General features: G+C 39.7%; 1 protein-coding gene across 2 annotated transcripts in view; it reads right to left on the bottom strand.

Annotated features, from left to right (window-relative positions):
- cabcoco1 (ciliary associated calcium binding coiled-coil 1) overlaps positions 1-27,834 on the bottom strand; it is a 126,553-nt gene that overhangs the window by 6,463 nt on the left and 92,256 nt on the right. For both annotated transcript variants that reach the window (XM_072557930.1, XM_072557931.1), the window contains exons 5-7: positions 20,894-20,966; positions 10,809-10,928; positions 10,579-10,710 (exon numbers count right to left, since the gene is read on the bottom strand). In XM_072557930.1, coding sequence (XP_072414031.1) covers positions 10,579-10,710; positions 10,809-10,928; positions 20,894-20,966 — 325 coding nt within the window. The remainder of the gene's footprint in view (positions 1-10,578; positions 10,711-10,808; positions 10,929-20,893; positions 20,967-27,834) is intronic.

Genomic DNA, 27,834 nt, shown 5'->3' with positions numbered 1-27,834 from the left:
CATCAAGCAATGGGATGCTCCTATACCTTTTTACAATTTGCCGTGTTGCCTTTGTTTCTGTATACTTGATGATTTGTTCTGTGGAAGAGATCCAATGGAATAGGAAGTAGTAAAAGGGATATTGTGTGTCGAAGATGGAGGGACGATCTAATTAAGGAATTTTGAAAAAAAAGGATTTGATGGGACAGATACAGAGAAACTACTTCCTCTACTCAGGTATCATATACTTGGAGTCATAGTTACAGAATTAGAGCTAAGTCAGTAAAATCAGGAATCACTTCCATACAGGAAGTTAAGACACATATTGGTAGAATGACTGAATCTGGAACTCTGTCTTCCAAAATATAATTGGAGCTTTTAACACTTATATTATTAGATTTTCTTTTGTTAGCCGTTAAGGGATAGGAAACAAAGGCAAATGAAGTTAACATTTAGATCAGTCATGATATAAAAATCTCACCCGCACCATGTTTAGGAAAGATATTAATACATTGAAGAGAGTGCAAATGAAGTGATGTGCAAGCGAAGCAAGGGTCACTTTTTGCACACAGTATAATTAAGGTATGGAATGCACTGGAAATGTGGTGGAGGCAGGTTCAAATGAGGCGTTCAAGAGGCATTGATAATTATTTGATAGCTATGGTGTGCAGATATAAGGGAGAAGAGGTAGGCGATCGGCACTAGGTAATAGAACCAGTGCAGGCTCAGTGGACCGAAAGGTCCCCTTCTGGACACTACAAATCTGAGATTCTGGAATTCAAGTCAAACTCAAAGAAGACAAATAAAGCTTCATCTAACAAGAAGAAAGTTTTGCTACTTCACAATGAATGAATAATGAAACCACTTCACAAAATGCCAATGGAGATTGGATGGGTTAAGCAGATTGCAAAATACTTTGCCAGATAATGCAACTGCATTTAGTAATGACGGTAAAAGTCAGAACTGACGGCTTATTCAATTTGTTGCTTTGCACAGCCGCCAATAAAACCCATTTCAATTTATTTTGGCTGTACAGCATGTATTGAAAATATGTTACCCACTGCCAAATTTTCAAGTAAAACTCATAACATGTTTCTTTTTTGTTCCTTTTCAGAGACCATATTGCTAAACAATACTAAAGTTCACAGAAAGCAAGTTTTAAAACTTGGAAGTAATTATTATGGATGCACATATGTGCCTTGAGTAGAACATTTTGATGATAAAGTCTTTAGCACAGTAACATTTTATACAGATATCTTTAGAACAATTGCTTGCATTTATATAAAATAAATATTGAAGATACTGGAGAAGAAATTTCAAAGTATGGTGCTTTGGTAGTTGGACCTTAATTGTGCAGCAAATAAAGAGCCAAGACGCACAAGATGCTGAAGACAGAAATGGAGCGATCGAGGGAGGGGTGATTATATGACCAGACAATGTTACAGAGATATGGAAGGCAAAGCCTTGAAGACATTTAAACAAAAGACAATAGGGTTAAATGAGAGATTTTGGCAAAGTAAGTGTTAATATTATATTACGGTTGATGTAAAGTTTATTTATAGAAAAAAAACCTTTGGTTGAGTTGCAGTAAGTAGTCAGTTTTGTAAGAATCCACTACATTCTAGGCACCGATCCAAAGAGTTGTTCGAAAACACAAAAATTAAAAAGGGTGTAATGTTCTACTTCTTTGAGTAGTGCTCCAGAGTGAAAGAGGCTAAAAGCTTTCCAAGGAGAACAGTTTTATAACTGGCTAGGTTTTGCAGCTGTGCCTTGAAGGCACATTTAAATAAAAATATGATTAGAAAACGTGGTCTGTCTACTAATGCCTAATTCAGTAATGCAGAAACGTCCCATTGTAGGAAGTTAAGACACACATTGGTAGAATGATAGGTTGCCCTTGTTAGATTTTGCAGCTCGCACATCAATCTCATTAAAATACATTGACTGTGGTACTTAAGACTTGGATTAAGGCTGCCACTAAAGATTGGGGTGGATGCTGCACAGAAAGGTTAAAGGCATGTAGCCACTTAGAATTAAGTGCCATTTACTTGAGGGGAAGGGACATTTCATTAGTACATTCCTGCTCCTCGGATGCTGCCTGACCTGCTGTGCTTTTCCAGCACGACTCTAATCTAGACATTTCATTAGTAGTTTGAAATAAGTGAACAAGGTTTCTCTGGTAGCTTGTTGCACCAAATCTTTGGGCGAATTGAGGAAGTGGTAGATGCAGGTACAGTTACAACATTTAAAAGATATTTGGATCAGTATATGAACAGTAAATATTTAGATGGATATGAGCCAAAAGCAGGAAAATGGGACTAAGTTAGCTTGGGAATGTGGTCAACGTGGACTAGTTGTACTGAAGGGGCTGTTTCCATTCTGTATGACTATATGAGCAAGCTCCGTTTATGTTGCACACTACAAAATGTGATTTGATTCAAGCAAAACAATGTATAATCACCAATAGCAACAAGCTCAAACCAGTCAATGGCCTCATAGTAGAGGGCCATTTTGTGGTGTACTGGTAGTGTCCCTACCTTTTGGCCCGAATGCTTGGGTTCAAGTCCCACCTGCTGCAGAGGTGTGTAACAACATCTCTGAACAAGTTGATTTCAAACAAAAAGTTTAAATTAAGAAAAATGTGCACAAGGTTCACCAATGTCCTTCATGGAAGGAAATTAACTATTTGGCCCCACAGCCTGCTCCACCATTCAATAGGATCGTGGCTAATCCAACATTCCTCATATCCAATTTCCTATGTTTTCCTGTAATCATTGATTCCCCTGTTGGTCAAAAATCCATCTATCTATTTCAAACCTTAAAAATACATAGGGGCTCTATTCCCACAGCTCTGTGTGGCAAGAAACTTTGAGCAAAGAAACTCCTCCTCATCTTAGTCTTAAATCGGCACACCTTTAATCTGAGACTACGCCCAAGACTCTCCCAAGAGGGAAAACATCCTCTCAGCATTTACCAAGTCGAGCCACTTAAGAATTTTATATGTTTCAATAAGATCAAATCTCATTCTTGTAAATTCCAGGGAGTAACATCCCAACCTGTTCAGCCTTTGCTTATAAAACAATCCCTCAAAACTAGGGATTATCTTAGTGAACCTCCACTGAATTACCTCCAGTGAAATAACACCTTTCTTGTTCACAGGGCTTCAGATGTGGTGTCACTGCATCTTGTACAGTTACATGACTTGGAGGTGCCAGTGTTGGACTGGAGTGGATAAAGTTAAAAATCACACAACACCAGGTTATAGTCCAACAGGAACGGCCCTCTGAAAGAGAGTGCCTCCAAGTAAACCTGTTAGATTATAACCTGGTGTTGTGTGATTTTTAACTTTGTACAGTTACAGTAAGACTTCTCTACTCTTATACTCCAACCCTCTTGAAATAAGGGCCAATTTTCCATTAGCCTTTCTGATTACCTGCTGCACCTGTGTACTAACTTTCTGTACTTCATGCACAAGTAACCCCAAGTCCCTTTGTGTTGCAATTTTCTGAAGTTTTTGTTCATTTAAATTATACTTGTTCTCTCTTCCAAAATGAACAACTTCACATTTTCCCACATTATACACCATATGCCAGGTTTTTGTCTACTTACTTAACTGATCAATATCTCTTTATTAAAAGTTTGTATCTCTCATAATCTGCCTTTCCACCTCAAGACAAATTTCTGAGAAGCGGTGGGGAGACATGCTGTTTACACAAACGTTGGAGCGGATTAGAGTTTTTTTAATATTCACTTGTGCGATGTGGGCATCACTGGCTGGGACAGCATTTATTGTCCATTCCTAATGGCCCTTGAGAAGATGAGCTGGCTTCTTGAACAACTAAAATAGAGCCTTCAGCAAGTTAGTTATTCAGGATCCTCAATTCTCCTGGTCTCTCTCAGGTAGATATTTCTCAGATTGTTAGATATATTGATGGCATCAGGTGCCGACAATCAAAGAAAAAGAAGTTACACACACAAATTGTCTATCCTGTAAAGGTTAAAACTCCTGCTAAAAGATACAGTTGTAATTGAAGAAGAGTATACAAAAGTAATGGAAAAATTTAGTGAGAAGTGAGAACTCTGAAATAATTGTCAAAAGTATCAGTTACATTGCAAACAGTAAGGTCTTGCAAATAACAGACATCCCAACAACCAGTTAATCTGTTCTTTGGTGACGTTGGATGGGTGTTGATTGGCACAATGAGAGAATATCCAATTCTTGTTTTGATTGTCCATTGAAACAGGCACAATGGAGAACAACCACAACAGTGCACTTAAAATTGGGTTTGAACCATATGGTATCAGAGACAGTTTTCAACAAAAGTTTATCAACAATGTAATAAAAGAATAAAGAAGCAACTTGCAAAGGCCAAATAAAAAAGACCCCTTGAATGATTGATAAGGAATTTTGGGGACTAACTGTGCATGTGTGAATGTCTGCACATGGCTATAAATATGTGCATACATCTGCGTTTGGATGCTAAATCATAGAATCCCTACAGTGTACAAACAGGCCCAACAAGTCCACACTGACCTTTCGAAGAGTATCCCATCCAGACCCATTCCCCTACCCTATTACTCCACATTTCCCCTCACTAATGCACCTAGCCTACACATCCCTAAACATGATGGGCAATTCACCTAACCTGCACATCTTTGGACAGCGGGAGGAAACTGAAGCACCCAGAGGAAACCCATGCAGTCATGGGGAGAATATAGTGATAAGTTCAATCTTACCTTCAGGATATATCATGTTTCAGCCTGCTGAAATGATTAGTCCTGATCTCCCTAGGAGCGGTAATCTTGTGCTGATTGCTACTCCAGTCCTTCTCTTTTATGAAAAAGGGGAACTCCTCATGTCTGAAATTAGATTCCACTCAGGGGGTTCCTCAGAAATGAAGAGCCATTAATCCATTCTGATAGTTTTGCAAAACTAAAGAACTGTCAGAGAACGACAAACCCAAGCCCCCTTTTACAGCGATCAGCTGCCATATTCTGACATTTAAAGGTCCTGACAGTCAATTTTTGACAGGTGTTGTTAAACCCTATGTACATAATTTAAGTGTAATGTTAGGATGTTGGAAGGGTAGAGCATCAGATGGGTAAGGAGGGATAAGGTGTCAGGAAAGTAGGATTACCAGTTGGGAAAGGTGTCAACTTGGGGAGTGGGTAGAGTGCAGGGGTACACTGCCAGAAATAGGATGCTGGATGGGTAGGGGGTAGATTGCCCAGAAAGTAAGCTTCCAGGTGGGAAGCAAGTATAGTGCAAAGAAAATAAGTAAGGTGACAAGTAAGTAATGCAATGTAAGGGTAGGTCAGGGTGGGTGGGAGAAATCAGGTCTGGTGGGGCTGGCAACTGTTGGGTTGCATCTGGGTGGGTCGTTGCGGGGTGGTGGTGGTGGGCACATGGTGTTTGTTCCTGGAGGTGAGGGTAGAAGCAGGTTGTCAGTTCAGAGTCTGGGCGAGTCATAGTTGGGGGTGCACAAAGTAAGTACGGAGTAGTTAGACTAAGTATTTAACAGCTTAATTTCTGAATATCTATTTTGCTTAATTTCATTGGAACCATGTAGAATCTCTGGTTTAAATCTAGACTTTTAAAGTGATCTTAGCATAGAATTGCCTGGTGGAAAATTCCATTTCCTGGGCAATTCCTTTGAAGTTAGCTATGACAGGGATTCTGCAGGATTTCTTTGTCCAACTTCTATCTATGCTGACATAGTGACTATCTAGTCAGTGGAAAATCAGGCCAATATTCATTAACTAAAGCCTAACTTAACTTGCAAATTGCTATTGGGTCTGACTTTGTTGTATTAGTGGGAGTTCTCAACTGATGGCATTTTGAAAAAAGAACTAAGAAGTAAAATGTTTTTGTTGTAAAGTTATATTAGGAATGAGTAGTTAATTCATTAGGATGGGATATTGACATCTCTAATTTTAAAAATGTAAAGTGAAGGAACTTGGAATTGATGGTTTTCATGAGCCTTGGTTGAAAATAAAAGTTTTTGAGTTAAACTGCAGCACTGAAACTTTCATCATGTTTTGCAACATCAAACATGAAACTAATCCTTGTAGAAAAGTTTGTACATCTTTGACCATACCCATCAGACAGTGATCAGCATGCAACGCCTTCAAGGACCTGGGGGTAAAGGGGTGAATAGATCCTGTTGCAAGGTTCCCTGAGCATACTGTCAAAGCCATCGAAGTGATCAGCAGAATTTTCTAATGAGCACCAAGACATAACTTGGCTGGTGGTGAAGGGCTCTGGCCCGAAACGTTGATTTTCCTGCTCCTCAGATGTTGCTTGACCTGCTGTGCTTTTCCAGGAACACACTCTCAACTCTGATCTCCAGCATCTGCAGACCTCACTGTCTCCTGGTGGTGAGGACAGTCCCCATGAGGTTGTTCATGAACATCAGTACTTTTGACGACACCATGTGCTGCCCTCAAGGTGGCTGCGGTGAAGAGAATGCCACACATCTCCTTCTTGACTGCGTCTTTGTAAATAAGGTCTGGATAGAGATGCAGTGATTTTTTTTCTTGAGCTGTGTCTTGAACAGCTCTGTAACACAAAGTCTGGGCTCTATAGTCTGTTTCCTGGGACACATATTGAGGCGAACATCATCTGCTCCTGGAAGACCATGAACTCCGTGAAAGAAATTCTTTGGTCTACCAAAACTATTGTTTTTGTAGTGTAAAGAACTGTTTTTGAATGAATTTTTGCAGACTGGCATATTTCTTTTGACTATATGCTGAGGAACACACTAAACCTTGGGGCAGCTGCTGTCAAAGAGTGGGAAAAGATTACTAAGTTTTTATTGCCATGATTTATAGAGGGCTGTTAACTTATAGGAGCCCTTGGGGTGTGTATACTTGATTTGAAATGTATATCTTTTTTTGTCATATTTGGTAAATGTTCCAGTTTTGCATTTAGAATGAGGCACCTCAGGGCATAAATCCTCAACTGCAAAATGGGATATTGTATTGATTTTATGTAATGTCCAAACAACTAATCTGAAAAGGATTTATAGCTATTGTATGAATCTTTTTGGCAACATATCCAATAAACATAAAACAATTGTTTCAAGAACAAGTTGGGCTGAGGCACGTTTGATACTTCAAACAAAACATTGTCACCATACTCTATACCTCCTGTTGCACTGCTCACTTGTAATCCAAACCCTAATCTGGGGAGCACAGCTGTGACCTGGCCCTTTAAGTGTATTGTGTAGCTATTTGTTATGGGAAAATTGTTGTTACAGTCCTGAGGATAATTAGAGAATAGCTGTTGTTTATCAACATTTTGAGATGAAAAGTTTGCTGGGTCTATCATTCTCAACAACAACCTTAATTATTTCAATATCAGGAAACTGTACAAAATTACTGAGTTTATTCCTCATTTGCTAGATTGAATGAATCACAAATTAACAACTGGGATAGCTGGAAAGTTCTGAACTCTTTTAAACTTTCATACAAACAGACAATCTTATTATATTGAAGCTTTATGTCATTTCATACCACATAAACAGTTCCAGGTTTTAAATTTCATTGAAATTTAAAGCTTGAAACCTGGAAATATTGAATTACTACCAGGTTCAAATATAAATTAGTTATCATAAAAGGGTGGATTTTACAATTAATACTGTTGGTTGACAACTCTGTTGTGTAGGAGCAGATATCAACGGTTCAGGTACAGATGTTGCTGTGTTCTGTACAAATCTCTGGTCAATATTTTATCCACAAAATTGTACAGGGCAGATTATACTGCATATCCCATAATCAAAACCAGATTACACACATTGAGAAAACCAATGGTAGTAACACTGATCCCCGTGGAACAGTATTCTCTCATAAATATTCAGTACACATTACTTGGATTTTTAACTTTTAAACAAGTTCTTGTGCCTTTACTCACTTCCTTTAATACATGTGTTTAACTTTATTCACGACTCTTTTACCTAGCTTATTATAAACAAATTTTGAAAATCTTACGCACAACAAGCAGAGCATTTCCTATATCAATACACACCATTTTTTCCTCAAAGTACTTTATAAATTTGTCAGGCATGACACACTTTTTACATATTAATGTTGGCTGTCTTTAGCAAAACTGTACCTTTCTTGGACAGCACTCATATCATGCCACATTAGGGGAATTGGCAATCCGCCAGACTTCTAACATAACTTCCATATCCAGGAATGTTTTAAAAGTTGCGGTTAGATCAGAGTCACTCTGCTATTTCCCGCATGATTTTCTTTAACATTCTTGGATATATAAAGTCACAGAGTCACGCATCATGCAAACAGGCCCTTCAGCCCACCACATCTATGTTGACCAACAAACATCAAACGACACTAATCCCATAGTTTACTATTTACTGGCGTTTTAAGTACTCATCTGGATGCTTCTTAAAATGTTGTGAGAGTATTTGCCTCCAACAGTTTCTCTGGTAGCACATTCCATATTTTTGCCACCCTCTGCATGAAAAAGTTCTTTCTCCAATCTCCTCTAAACCTATGTCCTCTGGTCTTAGACAAGCCTGCCATGTGGAAGAGATTCCTATGATCTACTGTGTATGCCACTCATAATTCTGTATACCTCCACCAGATCGTCCCCTCAGCCTCCTGTGCTCAAAGGAAAACAAACCCAGCTTATTCAGTGTCTCCTCATCATGGAGACTTCTCATCACAGGCAACATCCTTTCATCCCTTCCACTACAATCAAGTCCTTTATAGTGTGGTGACCAGAATTACATTATTCCATCTGTGGCCTACTCAATGTTTTATAAAGTTTTAACAAGACTCCCTATGGACCCATCATTCATTGTATATATTAGAGGTCCCTTATTAGACCTCCCAAAATGCATCATGTCTCACTAATCTGGATTAAATTCCATCTGCCATTGCTCTGTCCAATTTACCCGCTGAACAAAATTAGACTGTAGCCTAAGATCGTTCTCCTCACTATCAACAATACCACCAATTTTCGTGACATCTGCAAACTTTCTAACTACACCTCTACATTCACATTTAAGTTATTAATTCTCATTCAGTACCTCCATCAGTGTCACCCTCTGAAGATTTCCCTTTTTGTCTTTCATTGATGCTAAAAGCACTGTGGGCATACTTACACCTGAAGGATTGCAGTGGTTCAAGACAACAGCTCAACATAATCTTCTTCAGGCTAATTAGGCCTGGGCATTAAATACTGGCCTAGCCAGTGACACCCACATCTGGTGAACAAATTTTTTTTAAAAAAACTGATATTCTGTCACATCAGTAGCCCTAGATTTATCATATAGGTAAAAACAATGACTGCAGATGCTGAAAACCAAATACTGGATTAGTGGTGCTGGAAGAGCACAGCAGTTCAGGCAGCATCCAACGAGCAGCGAAATCGACGTTTCGGGCAAATGGGCTTTTGCCCGAAACGTCGATTTCGCTGCTCGTTGGATGCTGCCTGAACTGCTGTGCTCTTCCAGCACCACTAATCCAGTACTAGATTTATCATATGCCTCTTTTTAAATTGGATTTTAATTTCACTCCTCATCCAAGGAACCTTAGCATTACTGGGCCACTTTTGTGGAAGTATAGTGTATAACCCTAATGCATAATCTTTGTACACTATATGAAGAAGACCAGCAAGGTCCTTCAGCTCCTTAACCAACACATCCAAAACTTCACTTATTCATCTCATTGCTGTTTCTTGAAGCTGTGTAAAAAAATCCTTTATTTTTTTATTTTGTTCTTGGGCTGTGAACAACAATTATTGACAGTAAATGCAGCCCACCCTTCATTGCCCTGAGAGTATTAGAAGTCACTCATGACAAGTGAGACCAGTGATGCATCTCGACCAAACCGGGCATGAGTGGAAATGTTCTCGAATGATTTCAGTAATGACAACACTTTACTTGCAATGTCACTGGTGCATCAGCCCACAAACCATCAGATTTAGAAAATTTAATTTCACTGTTTGCCATGGTGAGATTCTTAACTCATAGCTGTTTACAAAATCTTTATTAACACTGCCACCACTCTATCTTTTGCTCTCACCTTCTCTTGCCTCTTCTGAATTGGAGGTGCACAGATTCCCAGAGGACTGAAACGTTCTAATGCTTTATGAGGTTAAAAATCACATAACACCGGGTTATAGTCCTACAGGTTTAATTGGAGGCACTAGCTTTCGGAGTGCTGCTCCTTCATCAGGTGGTTGTGGAGTACACAGTTGTAAGACACAGAATTTATAGCAAAAGTTTACAGTATGATGAAATTATACATCAAAAACTACCTTGATTGTTAAATCTCTCATCTTTTCGAATGACCATGTTAGTTTCACTTCTTTCACATGTAAATCACAAAACTTTTTTTTAAAAGTTACATTCTCAGATGAACTGTAACAATTGGTGTCAGCCCAGATAAAGTGTTGAAGATGTTAGCCCCCTGTGTGCAGCTGTCTATGACTACCACCAACTAATGCTTTATGCCCGCCATGTAATGTCTCCTTACTACAAGGGATTAAAACTGTCTCCAGGTGGGCAGTACAATTACAAATGCAAGCTCTTTTTGAATTTTCATTGTTTTAAAAAAAGACAAATTGCAAACCTGTAAATTCCTGAGCACATCTGCTGTTACTTCACCCAGTATTGATTTGACATCATTTATGGTGTAACCTGCCAGAGGATCCACAGGTGTGGTCTGGGCTTCTTCCCTGCTCTCCTCAGCTTCCACTACAACCTACAAAAAATTGCCAGAGAGAGAGTGGATGGTTTTATAGCAACATGTATATGTGAGCAAGATCTTGATTAACTTATGCTGAAAAAATGTGACAGTACCTCCTCTACAAATTCCTCTGGTGGCTGCAGCAAAACGTAGGATGAGTAGATATCCCAGGTTAAACTCTCCTCCAGTGGTGAAGGGAAAGGATCAAGTGATTTGATGACTTCCACATCAAGCTGAAAACAAGAAAATCTTAGTTTTGGGCTCAGACATAAACTTTTGGGCTTTGTTCCTTGGTCAAAAAGGAACACATAGGACAGCGTGAAGTCTTTGCCAAAGAAACCCTGCAATTACATTATAAAACCCCTCAAACAATTTGTACCACGTGAGACCTTCCCCTGACTTGAGGTTTCTTGCTAGCTTTTCCAGATTTTTCAGCCAAATCCTTTCTACAGGGCTTTCCTCCAAATTTTTCAGACTGTCCCCCTGGCTACTAGTGGGACTAGGTGTCTACGCTATTCAGCTAATAGCAGTCATGCTTCCTACTCTTTGCTGCCCCCAAGTATATATTTGCAAAATCAACTTCTAGCCACTGCTAAGCTCTGGCTTCTGTTCAGAAATTTCAATTTCACCACAATGCAAGCAGCTGCACCAATTCTTCCTTTCCAAACTCCAGAACATCTCTGCAGGAGTTCCTCAGGGTAATGACCTAGGCCCAACCATCTTCAGTTGCTTCCTCAATGATCTTCCCTCCATAAAGTCAGAATTGGCGGCTCAGTGGTTAGCACTGTTGCCTCACAGCACCAGGGTCCCAAGTTTGATTCCAGCCTCAGGCGACCGTCTGTGTGGAGTTTGCCCATTCTCCCCGTGTCTGCATGGGTTTCCTCTGGGTGCTCTGGTTTCCTCCCACAGTCCAAAGATGTGCAGGTTAGGTGAATGGGCCATGCTAAAGTGCTTGGTGCATAAGTCAGAAGGAAATGGGTCTGGGTGGGTTACTCTTTGGAGGGTTGGTGTGGACTGGTTGGGCCGAAGAGCCTGTTTCCGCACTGTAGGGAATCTAATCTAAAAAAAAGGAATGTTTTTTGATGATTGCAAAATGTTCAACATCAATCACACACCTCAGCTATTGAAGCGGTTTATGTTCCCATGCAGCAAAACTTGCAATTACCTAGGCTTATGCTGACAAGTAGCAAGTAACATTCATGCTAGAGAAGTGCCAGGCAATGACCATTTCCATTTAGACAAAATCTAATCATCATCCATTGACATTCAAAGACAATTCCATTGTTGAATCCCCCCACTGTCAAGATCCTGTGGGTTACCATTCACCAGAAACAACGCTGGACCAACCATATAAACACTACAGCAACAAGTGCAGGTCAGAGGCTAGGAATCCAGCAAAACCCTCTCTTCTCCCCAGTGCCTATCCACCACATTAGGCACAAGTCAGGAATGTGATGGAATACTCCCCACTTGTGCACGATCAATAACATTCAAAAGGATTGACTGCACACAGGACAAAATAGCCCACTTGATTGGCCTCACACGCACAAACCCTCCACCACCAAGTAGCTACAATGGTACCATCTACTGGAAAATTCACCCGTACTCCTTAGTCAGCAACTGTCAAACCCAAAACAACAATCATCTAAAAGGACAAGCTATGGTTTAATATCTAATTGGAGGAGGAATGAACACGACGTAAATAGATTTACAGAGAAACAAGATGCAAAAAAAAAATTGGCAGGGAGAAAATGAAGGAAAATAAATGAGTCCAGGGACCAAAATATCCAAGTGAAATAGTACAGTCAAGGGCTTTAATATCCAAATGACCACAGATTTAAAATGCCTGAGCAATACACCATGTTGGTACATGGTCAAATTGGTGACGCATCAGCTTTTGCTGTTAATCAGGATGATTGCTGGTTTGAGTCCCGCTGCTGGCAGTTTTCCTTTGATTAATGAAGTTTTCTACCCCACTCCCCCCCCCCTCATAAAAATAAATTCCATTAATTCTCCTGAGCTGAAGGCAGAGCTTCTATTCATATATATTTGCCCGTTTTTTGGTTAAAGTCATTTTTGAACTTTTTTTGTTCACTTTTTTTCCTAATTTTTCTTTCTGTTTTATATTTTATAACTACAAACAATTTTGATGAGTTTTGACAATACATGGCACTTACAGTACAAGCTCACCGACTTACACTAAACAGAACAGAGCCAAACTAATCTCCTTTAAATGGGATTGTTGCAGTTTGCTCAAAAAGTGCAAATAACATATTTATGGTGAATTTTATTAGGAAACAGGGAAGAGCGTTGGAGGCTGAGGGGTGACCTTATAGAGGTTTATAAAATCATGAGGGGCATGGATAGGATAAATAGACAAAGTCTTTTCTCTGGGGTGGGAGAGTCCAGAACAAAAAGGCATAGGTTTAGGGTGAGAGGGGAAAGATATAAAAGAGACCTAAGGGGCAACCTTTTCACACAGAAGGTGGTACATGTATGGAATGAGCTGCCAGAGGAAGTGGTGGAGGCTGGTACAATTGCAACATTTAAAAGGCATCTGGGTGGATATATGAATAGGAAGGATTTGGTGGGATATGGGCTAGGTGCTGGCAGGTGGAACTAGATTGGGTTGGAATATCCGTTCGGCATGGACAAGTTGGACCGAAAGGTCTGTTTCTGTACTGTACATCTCTATGACTTTATTCCTATAAACTTTGTCAAGTACAGTTTCTTCATCCTTCTTGCTTGACTTCCCTTCATTCATTTGATATTGACCTCATTCTGGTTTGTTCTTGTCTTGCTTACACTCTGCCCTATTCATTCAATAGAAGCTCCAGAAATGCTTTATTCAAATCTATAGCCTTTATATTTTGAAGCTTCGGGTCTTAGGCTAGCTTCAAATCTGACCCATTGTTACATTTGTGTCTTTCGATGTTATTTGGGCCAAGTGCAGGCAGATGGGATGAGTTTAGTTTGGGATTACAGTAGGCATGGACTGGTTGGACCAAAGGGTCTGTTTCCATGCTATATGTCTCTATTACAAGGACAGTAAATACAAGGGAACATTGCAACCTGCAAATTCCCTTCCAAGAAACTCACTGTCTTGGCTTGGAACTGTATCACCATTTCTTCACTGTCACTGGGTCAAATTCCTGAAACACTCTTTTTATCAGCACTGAGGGTCTATCTTCTACAAATGGACTGCAGAAGTCCAAGTAGATAGCTCACCGCCATACTATCAAGGGTAGTTAGGGATGGGCAATAAATGCTCACCAAGTCAGTGAAGCCCACATCCCATGAATGAATTTTAAGAAGATTCACCCCAATGTGCCACACCCACTTCTGTAACTGAGTTGGAATACAAGTTGAAGGCATAGGAGATTTTGAGAAGGCCCAAATATCAGTGTGACTGAAAGGACTAGAATGATGCATTCCACCTATGACAACCTAGACCTGAGCATAATGGGCATAATTTACTCCTGAGTTTAACTCTCATTACCTAGATCAGTCCAATCCTGCCCTAATGCAAGTTCTCAATCCGAATTACTTTGGACCTCTTTCCCTGCAAGATCACCAAGCCCCTTCTTTTCCATTTCCCCTTCAGTAATTTCCTTTAGGTTCAGGGTGCTTCCAGCTTGTTTGGTTGAGAGTGGGAAATGCAGGTTGGATAAGCTAACTAACTGTGGCAATGTGTTGCAGGAAGTCATTCAGATGAGGGGGACAAAGAATTGCAGTGAAAGTATAACATAGCAAAGATAAGTGGGAAAACGGAGGACTGGGAAGCTTTTAAAGAACAACAGAAGATTACTAAGAAGGAAATACGCAGAGAAAAAATGAGTTACGAAGGTAAACTAGCCAAAAATATAAAGGAGGATAGTAAAAGTGTTTTTAGGTATGTGAAAGGCAAAAAAAGGGTTAAGACTAAAATTGGGCCCTTGAAGACAGAAACAGGGGATTATATTACAGGGAACAAAGAAATGGCAGAAGAATTGAATTGGTACTTCAGATCTGTGTTCACTGGGGAAGACACAAGCAATCTCCCTGAGGTAACAGTGGCTGAAGGACCTGAACTTAAGCAAATTTATATTTGCCAGGAATTGGTGTTGGAGAGACTGTTAGGTCTGAAGGTTGATAAGTCCCCAAGACCTGATGGTCAACATCCCAGAATACTGAAGGAAGTGGCTCGAGAAATCGTGGATGCGTTGGTGATTATTTTCCAGAGTTCGATAGATTTGGGATCAGTTCCTGCGGATTGGAAGGTGGCTAATGTTGTACCACTTTTTAAGAAAGGTGGGAGAGAGAAAGCAGGAAATTATAGACCAGTTAGTCTGACCGCAGTGGTGGGAAAGATACTGGAGTCTATTATAAAGAATGAAATTATGACACATCTGGATAGTAGTAACAGGATAGGTCAGAGTCAGCGTAGATTTATGAAGGGGAAATCATGCTTGACTAATCTTCTGGAATTTTTTTGAGGATGTAACTCTAAAGATGGACGAGAGAGATCCAGTAGATGTAGTGTACCTGGACTTTCAGAAAGCTTTTGATAAAGTCCCACATAGGAGGTTAGTGAGCAAAATTAGGGCGCATGGTATTGGGGGCAAAGTACGAACTTGGATTGAAGGTTGGTTGGCTAATAGGAAACAAAGAGTAGTGATAAACGGCTCCATTTCGGAATGGCAGGCAGTGACCAGTGAGGTACCGCAGGGATCAGTGCAGGGACCGCAGCTTTTTACAATATATGTTAATGATATAGAAGATGGTATTAGTAATAACATTAGCAAATTTGCTGATGATACTAAGCTGGGTGGCAGGGTGAAATGTGAGGAGGATGTTAGGAGATTACAGGGTGACCTGGACAGGTTAGGTGAGTGGTCAGATGCATGGCAGATGCAGTTTAATGTGGATAAATGTATGGTTATCCACTTTGGTGGCAAGAACAGGGAGGCAGATTACTACCTCAATGGAATCAATTTAGGTAAAGGGGCAGTACAAAGAGATCTGGGTGTTCTTGTACACCAGTCAATGAAGGTAAGCATGCAGGTACAGCAGGTAGTGAAGAAGGCTAATAGCATGCTGGCCTTCAGAACAAGAGGGATTGAGTATAGAAGCAAAGAGGTTCTTCTGCAGCTGTACAGGGCCCTGGTGAGACCACACCTGGAGTACTGTGTGCAGTTCTGGTCTCCAAATTTGAGGAAAGACATTCTGGCTATTGAGGGAGTGCAGCATAGGTTCACGAGGTTAATTCCTGGAATAGCGGGACTACCTTACGCTGAAAGCCTGGAGCGACTGGGCTTGTATACCCTTGAATTTAGAAGACTGAGAGGGGATCTGATTGAGACATATAAGATTATTAAAGGATTGGACACTGTGGAGGCAGGAAACATGTTTCCGCTGATGGGTGAGTGCCGAACCAGAGGACACAGCTTAAAAATACGGGGTAGACCATTTAGGACAGAGATGAGGAGAAACTTCTTCACCCAGAGAGTGGTGGCTGTGTAGAATGCTCTGCCCCAGAGGGCAGTGGAGGCCCAGTCTCTGGATTCATTTAAGCAAGAGTTGGATAGAGCTCTCAAGGATAGTGGAATCAAGGATTATGGAGATAAGGCAGGAACAGGATACTAATTAAGGATGATCAGCCACAATCATATTGAATGGTGGTGGAGGCTCGAAGGGCAGAATGGCCTACTCCTGCACCTATTGTCTATTGAATTTTAGGGGATAGGACAGTGATTGGGATTGTCACTGTTCTCTACAGTAAGTAGAAAGAATTCAACAGGTTGTGCTGCCTGTCTGCTGCCATGGTTTAGGACATCTGCTCAGTGCTAAAGAGGCACTCATAGTGGGAAGGAAATATACAACCATTCTGGCCCATGTAGACACTAACAACACTGGGTTCTCATAGTCAGTAAGAGGAACCAGTGCCAAATTCAAAAAAGGCACCTTGGGAAGAAAATATCTCTGGTTTATTGAATGAGTGCCACAAAGACCAGCATGGGAAACGTAGGTTCCAGTTCGTAGGGCATAGGATGAATAATGGGGAAAGTGAGGTCTGCACTGCTGGGGCAGTCTATATCTAAACAGTTCTGGGATGAATATTCTAGTGAGCCACATAACTTGGGAAGTAGAGAGGGTTTTAAACTAAACAGTGGAGGTGAGAGGTCAAATTTAGGAAAATATGATAAATGAGAGAGTAAAGACAAAGCAAGAAAGGTATTAACATAAAAAATTTAAACAAACTACAACGAGAAGGTATGGTGAGTAAAAATTGGAGAATAAATCATCAGATTTGGCTAGATGTTAGGAGAAAGTGAGGACTGCAGATGCTGGAGATCAGAGCTTAAAAATGTGTTGCTGGAAAAGCGCAGCAGGTCAGGCATAAGCCCGAAATGTCGACTCTCCTGTTCCTTTGATGCTGCCTGACCTGCTGCGCTTTTCCAGCAACACATTTTTAAGCTTTGGCTAGAAGTTTCAAAACTCAAAAGGACAAAGCAAAAGGCTCTGGATCTGACTGCACAAAATATACAAAGCAAAACAGATGAACTGGATGAAAGTTTGCTCACTGAGTTGGAAGGTTCATTTTCAGACATTTCTTCACCATACTGGCTAACATCATCAGTGAGCCTCCGGTGAAGCACTGGTGTTAGTGACCAAATTTCTATTTATGAGTTTCAGTTTCCTTAGGTTTGGTGATGTCATTTCCTGTGTTCTTTTTTCTTCTCTAGGTGCCAAACTAAAGCTTTCTGTGGGAAATCAAAGAATATGGTGTCGGGGATAGAAAATTGGCCAGCTAAAATGAAACAGAGTAGACATAAATGGGTCTTTTGACTGGTTAGCAAGACGCAATGAGTGGTGTGCCAAGCTTGGGCCTCAAATTCTAACAATTTATATTAATTACTTGGATGAAGGGATTGAAAGTTTGGTTGCTAAATATATTGATGATGCAAAGATAAGTAGAAAAATAAGTAGTAGAGAGACACAAGGAGGCTACAAATGGACATAGATATATTGAGTTAGACAAAGATCTGGCAAACAGCATAATGTCAGAAAATGTGAATTTGCCCATTTTGGCATACTGTATGTGGTGAGAGACGATAGAGCTCTGAAATACGGAGGGATTTAAGTGCCCAAGTATATGAATTGCAAAATGTTAGTATACCCGTATAGCAAATAATTAAGAAAGTTAACAGAATGTATTCATTTATTGCAAGAGAAATTGAATAGAGAAGATTATGTTTCACTTTGAAGGGCAATGGTGAGGAGACCACATCTGGAGTAGTGTGTATAGTATTGGTCTCTTTATTTAACGAAGGATGCAAATACATTGGAAGCAATTCAGAGAAGATTTAGTAGACTAGCACCTGGAAAGCTAGTTTGTCTCAGGTTATGTTTATATCAGTTGGCATTTAGAGTAAGGCAATTTGATTGAAATATGTAAAAGTCAAAGTGGGTTTGACAGGATCAATGTGGAAAGGATTTTTCTTCTTGTGAGAGAACCTAGATTTAGGGGTCACTGTTTCATGAGTTAGAGTTGCCCATTTAAGACAAAGATGAGGAGTAATGTCTTTCTCAGAGGATTGAGTGTCTTTGGAACACTTCTGTTTTCTAACAGACCGTTCTTGTGCAAGGTCTAGACAACTAAAGCATTAATGCATCCCAGTTCAATGTACATACTAATATTGCTACGAGCATGAAATCATGTCTATCAGCACTTCCTTTTTTGTTTCACTCTGAAATTTAAATATTACATTAAATGTTCTCTGCAGAGTAGTTTTTTCAGATGTTTCAATCCTTCAGTCACAAGGCAAGTTAATAGAGAATTAATTTTGTTGCAATTTTTTAAAACAATACTCAATCCTTCTGCAATCTAAGAGTCTAAGATCATCAATTTTAAGGAGTATATTTACTGTCACAGAGCCTAAGTATATATTGTTTCACGCAGGAAAGAAAGAAATAAAATCAATCATAAATGAATAACTAACTTCATGGCTTCTGTTGAGCAAAGTTCTTTTAAAAAACTACCAACGGAGTGTAATATAATGAAATAAAATAGTGCTCGGAGACATTCTAAACTAGTGGGGCTTGGTAACAATCAATTTCTTTCAAATAAAATGCTTTTTTCTATATATTAAATTCCCTTTTGCAAATATGAAATGAAACTATTAAAATTAAACTAATTAATTTAAAATCCATGTAAAACATGATTGAGAATGTAGCAAATCATCCTTGATAGATATTCTCCAAACCAAACAGATATAAAAGAGACCTAAGGGGCAACTTTTTCACACAGAGGGTGGTACGGGTATGGAATGAGCTGCCAGAGGATGTGGTGGAGGCTGGTACAATTGCAACATTTAGGAGGCATTTGGATGGGTATATGAATAGGAAGCGTTTGGAAGGATATGGGCCGGGTGCTGGCAGGTGGGACTAGATTGGGTTGGGATATCTGGTCGGCATGGACGGGTTGGACCGAAGGGTCTGTTTCCATGCTGTACATCCCTATGACTCTAAATGCCTGAAGTTACTGCAACTAAACCTAGATAGAAGGCACAACTTGTATAAAACAATTTAAGAACACATGAGAAAAAGCAAATTTACATTTCTCTTGTGCTGATCAAGAGACAAAGAGATCTCAGACCACTACATAGTGATTGTTCACCAAATGTAAGAGTCGGGGTAGGCAGGTCGAAAGAAAAGCATCAAACAGAAATATCTTGAAAGCACTTCAATGAGTTTATTTCACAGAACAATTTAACACATTTACTTCCTATCTGTGTATTCTTTTAACTGTTCAAAGTTTTTATTTTGATATTTATTATTGATATTCACTTTACCTCATACTGTAACACTTGTTTCATGTTTTGGTTGAGTGATTTATTTTAAATGACAATCTGCTTGATTTATTGTTCCAGGGAAACAGAATTCTTTCTGCTTTAAGAACACTATAGCTCTCAAATTCTTCTACTCTTTAAAGTAAATCAGATCAAGCCATCAACACACATGTAACAATTTTATCATTCATAATTTTGGTTGATAGTGTGTTTTTTAATTCAACGATTGTTTTACAGAGTTAACAGCCAAATTTTTGTCAAAATCTTTGATGCATATATTGGCAGTTTAGAGGAGTTAAGAAATCTGATCAAAGGAATAAAAAGGGTGATTGAAACAAAGACAGGAAAAACTCTGGTTCTTATCCAAAGTTCAGTGCCCTTCCTTTAATTATCAGATGATTTCCATGAATAAGTGTGGGCCAGTTCTGCATTTCATGTGTCAATGTCTCTGAACCATGAAAAAAAACTGTCTGAAATCCAAAAAAAATGCAAAAATTGGGAAAATTAAGTTTCTTTTCTCCTATTTATGCTGATTATCAAACCTATGAAAGTTTTGTTTTTTATTTAAGGAGGATTATTTTTGATCAATTTTCAAAAGTCTGAGGAAATTTCCCACAGGACACAAATATTTTATGGATTGAATCATAGCTGTTGGATTTAGAGTAGGATGATACTGCCTACTTTACAACATATTTTAAAATAAGTGTACTGAAGAAAATAAACTTCCAGTAGCAAAGATCATTGAATTTCCTCAACTCCATGCAAGTAATTCCTTTGATACTCTTCATATAACAATATTTTTCTTCCTTACAGCGTCGGTTGTGCCCTACATCTAAAATGAAGATGCAACGAATACTGGCATCTGGAATTTCTATATCAGAAAAAAACAACAGCTATAAATGCTGAACTTTAAACCATGCATTGAAACTAGTCTTTCTCCAAAAACAACATTCCATTATGTGGTTCAAAGAAAAACTACAATCCTTTTAAGCCTTTAATTCTATTTTTGAAATTGCGCTCCCATTATAAAATAATGAATTAAAACATAAGGAGTTCTCACATACTTTACAAATAAACTGTTCCTTTGATACTTGGTATTTCACAAATATATGGTTTTCAGATGTTAGGTGCACTTTGATTTACAGATATTAATGTTAAGTGGTGTTACTGACTTAATGGCTGAGCAAGGCTAGACACAACAGTTAAGCCAATATAAGACAAGAAGATTCCATATTAAATTCATAGTCTGGTTAGTCCTACTTGGGCTTGTAGCAGGACAGTTATGTTGAAACTCCTACTTCCAGAATAAGGGAGAAGAGAAAGCTAATGGAAGGATTTTATTTTAAAGTAAGTTATTGATTACTGACCTTCGTGTCTAGAATCTGTACATTTGGAGTATGATTGTAAACGAACTCATACAGTTTGTAATGCTGAAATAAACTGGAGAAAAAAAAAGTCAATGCAAACTTGTGCCAAGTTTTTAAAAAATAAAATTACAAAGCATCATATTGAAAATATTTTAATTGTACAAAAATGTAGCATTAAAGCCAAATAACTATTGCACACAGGAAATAAAGCAGATATTACAAAATGAAAATGACCATAATTATTAAGTTAAGTGACTTAGCCTGAGGCAATAGATTTTATTTGCTGATCATGTAATCTGATAATTAAAACTGTAAGATTTTTTTGTGTCATGGGATGTGGGCATTGCTGGCTAGGCCAGCATTTATCTAGGGTGACACAATGGTTCAATAATTAGCATTGCTGCTTCATAGTGCCAGGTTGAACTCCAGCCTTGATGACTATCTGTCTGCATGGGATTTGTATATTCTCTCCGTGTCTATGTGGGTTTCCACCATGTGCTCCAGTTTCTTCCCACAATCCAAAGAGGGGCAGGTTAGATGGATTGGCCATGCTAAATTCTCATACTGTCTAGGAGCGTGCGGACTAGATGGATTAACCATGGCAAAATGCGGGGTTTATAGGATGGGGTGGGGTGGGTTTGGGTGTGATACTCTTCAGAGAGTTGGTGCAGACTCAATGGGCTCCAGCAACCTCTTTCCAGATCATAGGGATTCTGTTGCTGGTCCCAAGTTGCCCTTGAGAAGATGGTGGTGTTCTGCCTTCTTAAACCAATGCAGTTCACAAGCTGTCGGTTGTCCTACAATGCCACTAGGAAGTGAATTGCAGGATATTAACACAATGACACTGAAGGAATAGCAATATATTTCCAAGTCAGGATGATGAGTGGCTTGGAGAGGAACTTGCAGATGGTGATGTTCTCACGCATCTGCTACCTTTGTTCTTCAAGTGGGTGGAAGGGGCTGTCTAAGAATCTGTGATGAATTTCTGCAGTGCACACTACTGAGTGTTAGTGATGTAGAGAATTGAAGTGGAGTGAATAAGGTTGTAGAGAGTCATTGAGTTCTACAACACAGAGACAGGCCCTTTGGCCCAAACTAGCCCATGCCGACCAAAATGTCTGTCCATGCTAACGCCATTTCCCAGCACTTGGCCCATATCCTTCTAAACCTTTCCCACCCGTGTATTTGTCCAAATCCTTTTAAATGTCGTTAATGTACCCACTTCCACTGCTTAGGCTGGCAGTTCATTCCATATGTGTACCACCCTCTGTGTAAAAATATTGCCCCTCAGATAACCTTAAATTGATGCCCTCTCGTCCTTAATTCCTCAACCATGGGAAAAAGACTGAGTGCATGCTTCTCATGATCATTTACGCATCTGTAAGATCCCCCCCTTATGCTCGAAAGAAAAAGTCCTAGCTTCTCTCTCTATAACTCAGACTGTTAAGTCCTGACAACATTCTTGTAAATTTCTTCCACACTTTTTCCAGTTTAATAACATCCTTTCTATAGCAAGGTAACCAAAACTGAACACAGTACTCCAAATGCAGCCTCACCAACATTGGCTGCTTTATCGTGAATGGTGTCATGCTTCTTGAATTTTGTTGGACCTGCACTCAACCTGGCAAGTGGAGAGTATTTCACCATATTCCTGATTTGTAGATGGTGGATAGCTGTCGGGAGTCAGGAGGTAAATTACCTGCTCCAAGATTCATAGAACATAGAAGATAGAACAGTGGAGCACAGTACAGGCCCTTCAGACCTTGATGTTGTGGTAAGCTTTTATCCAACTCTAAAATTAAACTCACCTATATAACCCTACAGTTTAGTATCATCCATGTGCTTATCCAAGTGTCACTTAAATGCCCCTAATACATCTGACTCGACTACAACTGCTGGCAGTGCATTCCACACACTGAACACAATATTCTAAGTGTGGTTCAACCAGGACTTTATAGAGCTACGGCATAACCTCATGGCTCTTAAACTCAATCCCGCTGCTAATGAAGCCAACACGCCGTGCACCTTCTTAACAATCCTATCAACTTGGTTGGCAACTTTGAGAGATCTATGGATGTGGACCTCAAAATCCCTCAGTTCCTTCACACCGCCAAGAATTCCTAGCTTCTGTCCCCCAGGATATTGATGCTGATAATGAGGGGCTTCAGTGATGATAACATCATGGAATGTCAAGGGCGATTGTTGAAATGTCTATCATTGCTTGGCATTTGTATGGCATGAATGTTATTTGGCACTTTTCAGCACAACCCTGGGTATTGTCCAGGTCTTGTTGCATTTGGATATTGACTGTTTCCATGCAACAGATTTTTTTTTAAAACACTAATTAAGTTACAGTTCACTCCCTACTAAGTGCTTGGTTGGCAAGGTTCAGCCAGATGTGCGAAGTAACCCTGAAGTTGATCACAGCAGCTAAATTGGGCTGGTCAGAGTGCACAGTTTACTTCCTTCCGATCATTGCTCAATGACCCTCACTAGAAAGAACTATGTATATGATTGTAAATTAATGGGTGTGATGTCAATGCAATTACACAGCTTGGCAACAGTTACTGGAGTTGTACATGAAGACTGAATACATTTGTGGGTGTTTGGAGATCTACAAACATGCAGTCATTTTATATGATTATGATGAGTCATCAGCCAATTCACTTCCCTAGGAACAGAGATTTCCAAGAACTCAATTCTCCCTTCCTCCGATTTTCCTTCAGCTAATTTACCTCTTCATTCATTAACTGTATCTGTACTCTTTATTCACTAACTTCCCTCTTAAGCGCAAATAATTTCCAATTCTCCTGCCAAGAAGTCAAATGCTGTGGGGAGGGGGTTGCAAACATTTTCAAGGTTGAAGCAGGAGAAGAAGACCAGGAGAAGAAAGAAAAATAGAATAAAGAAATGTCATACGTCAGAGTAACGTTAAAAGTGAAACATGTATAAATAAAAATGCATCGGGTAAACAGACAGCTGACTTGTAAAACAAAATCTGAACATTAGTCAGTTCTAAAACTTTCAGGTTCATCATTCAATGAGTTTCTCACTAAATAATATACAGTTGTTTTAAACATAAGAATTTGGGATCTAGTTGGACAAGTAGAGAGTGATGCAATGACAGCCATTATGGCAAATGCTTCTGAAGAACATGTTCAAAAATTTAAAAATCATTATCACCCAGCTCTGATGAAGAGTCACTGGACTTAAAACATTAACTCTGCTTTCTCCCCACAGATGCTGCTAGATCTACTGAGTTTCTCCAGCAATTTCTGTTTTTATTAAAACTTAAGTAGGTCATATTTTCTGGACTCATGATTTTAAACCAGTATGTGTCAGAAAAGAGGTCTACAAGACCTCGTGGAGTTTTAATTAAAGTTTATTTACATTGTGGGAGCTTGGCAGCAGAGAGGAGACATTAAAACACAGTAGTTTGCTTCTGGATTTAGAATAATCAAGAGTTGATTGTAGTTTAGTAAGATGTAGAGATTAGGAAGATTCTGGGCAGTTGCTCCGAGGCCTGTTTGATGTTAGTTGCAAGTATAGTTTCTCCCAGAAATAGCAGATTGTTTTGGACAGTTGAAGAAACTAGGTACCTCAGTCAAAGAGCGTATGTTGCGAAACTTTCAGACCAAGAGTATTTATTTAGAAACCTGCACTGTTTTTCCGAAGTTGAAAAAGTCTAAAATTTAAAATTTGTGTGAGTGGTCAAAAGAAAAAGTCTTACAGCTCTCCGGACTGAAACTGATATGAAACATTAAGTCAAACCTACAGATTTGTTAGAGAATGAATTTCTCTGGAGATTTGAGTAATTGCAAAGTGAGGGCATTGAGGGGTAGATGAGATTTGTTTTGCCCTGTATTTTAGAACCTTTTAAACTGTGTCATATTTTATTTTATTTTCACTTCTTTTGTGTGTGTGTAATATATTTCCAATTTATTGTTAAACCAAATCTGAAGCCTTGTGTGTTGATATTTCAACAAAAGACTAAGACATTAAAAAACAATCCATTGAGCCACATTTCATCTTGATGAATGAAATTCATCAAATTTACTTTTGACCAGTGTCTCAAGAGTTGAAGGACGTTTCACTGACTTCAAGGCTTCAACTCAAATTCAGTTTCACCCAGACATTGGTACACAGGTAATCCCTGTGGAATGAAGGAAGATTTAGAGAACGATATAGAGCATGGACAGCAAGATACATTGCTGGAAGATGGAGAAGGACAGCTTGAAAAGGAGGCCGTATGTGCCTAAAATTTCGAGGGAGCTATTTTCTTTCCTGAATTCCAACTAGAAATGATACATGAGATGTCTATACTACAGGAAGAATGTCCTCACTGAAGTCTGCCACAACTGCAACCTCACAGCAGGACAAATGCTAAGGTAACCAAAGCAATAAAATGTCAAGTGAATGGTTCCTTTCTAAGTTAAAAATCACACAACACCAGGTTATAGTCCAACAGGTTTAATTGGAAGCACACGAGCTTTCGGAGCGTCCTCCTTCATCACTATCACCTGATGAAGGAGCGACGCTCCGAAAGCTAGTATGCTTCCAATTAAACCTTTTGGACTATAACCTGGTGTTGTGTGATTTTTAACTTTGTACACTCCAGTCCAACACCGGCATCTCCAAATCATGGTTCCTTTCAAGTTATTTTTGGAATATTCTCTGAGAGCTGACTACACCTCATTCTCTAATCAGGGCCATGGGGAAGTATTATTGGCTCTTGGCACACAAATATCTTGTTGCCTTTGAGAAAGGCAGCCTTCAGCCTTCTAGATTAAATTCCCTACAGTATGGAGACAGACCCTTTGGCCCAACAAGTCCACACCGACCCACTGAAGAGTAACCCACCCAGACCCATTCCCCTACCCTATATTTACCCCTGATGCACCTAACACTATGGGCAATTTAGCATGGCCAATTCACTTGACCTGCACATCCTTGGATTGTGGGAGGAAACAGAAGCACTCGGAGGAAACCCATGTAGACTCCACACAGTCACCCGAGACAGGAATCAAATCCGAGTTCCTGGCTCTGTGAGGCAGCAGTGCTAACCACTGAGCTACAGTGCCGCCCTATTCTCACATTGTCATTTTGCTCATACCTTTGCTGTACTGGGCACTTAGAATCCCAGACCACTGTCACCACTTAAGATGGTGGGATCCGAAACCAGGTCTATTTGGCCCAGAGTTGCTCAAGGATGTCCTCCAAACCCAGTTATGGTCCCCTCTATTGAATATCACCAGGCTTTCATCATGCCGTACTGCAGTCAATGGGATAGCATGGCAAAGGAGCACTTGGACAGGCAAAGGCAAAGCAAAGATGGGCACTAAGGGAACAAGGATGCTTATCTAATGTCTTTGGAGTGTGGCCATAATTTCATTTATAAATTTTGTTTGGATTCTGTACTGCATCCAACAGTACAACCATAGAGAAAAGGAGACATCAATTTTGCCCTGTGCTGAAGGGCAAATAATTTTATGTACTCAAGTTTCCATATGCAAACCAATGGTGCAGCTTAATATCCAGTATCCTGCCAGCAGTTATATTGCCTTCATTCTGTGGTCATCCTTGTATTTTAGCCACCACGAGAAGCCAAAGGGTAGCTACATGACTGATGACTCCAGTGTGCAACACATTTGAAATGCATACCTGCATAATAAAGGAGATAAACCATATTCTTGTTGCATGGTAGTGCAGGGTTGAAAAGCCAAATAGTCTACTTCAGCACTTATTTCTTATATTTTTATCACAACAGCTGTAACCTCAATCCCTCATTCACAAACAGACCGACACCTTACCTTTCTTCTGTTCCTGAACGTCACTTCCAAGATGGAAAAGGTGGCTTATAAGCTCTGCATAATGCCCGGCGCCAACTTGGTACTGGCCTCCTACATATTCCTTGGCAGTAGAGCTTCTGGCATAATTTCCAAGATACCAAAATGTTCTTGTGCATCCCTGTCAGTACTCTGCTGAAGACTGCCCGTCTGACTCGACCATTTGTGTCCTCATCAGCAGCATTTTTATGTAACCTCATCCTGTGCCAGTAGGCCTCAGTGCCTAGTTTGCCCCATTGTCTGGCCACAGGTCACTTTTGCCTGATGCCTCACCATCTGCACATCTTACCACAACATCATGGTGGAATGTCTATCGTCGTAAATTTCTTGCTGTTCTTCCAGACTGGCCAAGTTGCACTTCCTCACTTTCCAAAAGTTAAAAGGAAAAAGAGAGATTTGTGGAGCATGGGTGGGTAGGTAGGAAAATTAAGGAGTGCACCATGGTACCATCTATAAGTTGTGATACAGAGTCTGTGTGTCTGATGTAGGGCAGGTGGGATGTGAAGGAAGGATTAGGCATAAGGATAATATAATCTTCAGTGGAATAATTCTCCTTCTCTTAGTTACAACCCCAGAAATGGACATATTTTTAATTATGTATATTGTCTTTTCTACAAGCATACAGCAGGAATGCTGGTTATTATGTGATTATGATGGGCTAAATATCCAGCTAACATTCTGGGGAGATGAGTTGGAATCCCATTGTGGCAAATGATAAAATTTGAACTCAATAAAATCTGCAATGAATAAGCCAGTCTAATGGCAACATAACCATGGTCAATTTCATTTTAAAAATCTCACTAAAGTTCACTCATGTCTTTAAGACAGGAAATCTGCCACTTGGTCTACATGTGACTCCAGATTCAAAAATGCGAGCAGCCCTTAACTGCCTTCTAAAATGTCTAAGTAAATGGCTTGCAAAGGCCTTCTCAACAAAACATGGGGCTTGTGCCAAAATTGGAAAACTGATTCACAGATTAGTCAAGCAATAACATAGTCATACACAGGCATTCTTACCTTGGCATCATAAAATTATTCTATAATACCACTATCACCATCCCTGGCTATGTCCTGTCCCACTGGCAATACAGAACC

Source organism: Chiloscyllium punctatum, chromosome 38, assembly GCF_047496795.1.
Source record: "Chiloscyllium punctatum isolate Juve2018m chromosome 38, sChiPun1.3, whole genome shotgun sequence".
NCBI lineage: Eukaryota > Metazoa > Chordata > Chondrichthyes > Orectolobiformes > Hemiscylliidae > Chiloscyllium > Chiloscyllium punctatum.
The sequence above is the reverse complement of the archived record's forward strand: the minus strand, read 5'-3'. Positions and strand labels throughout refer to the sequence as shown.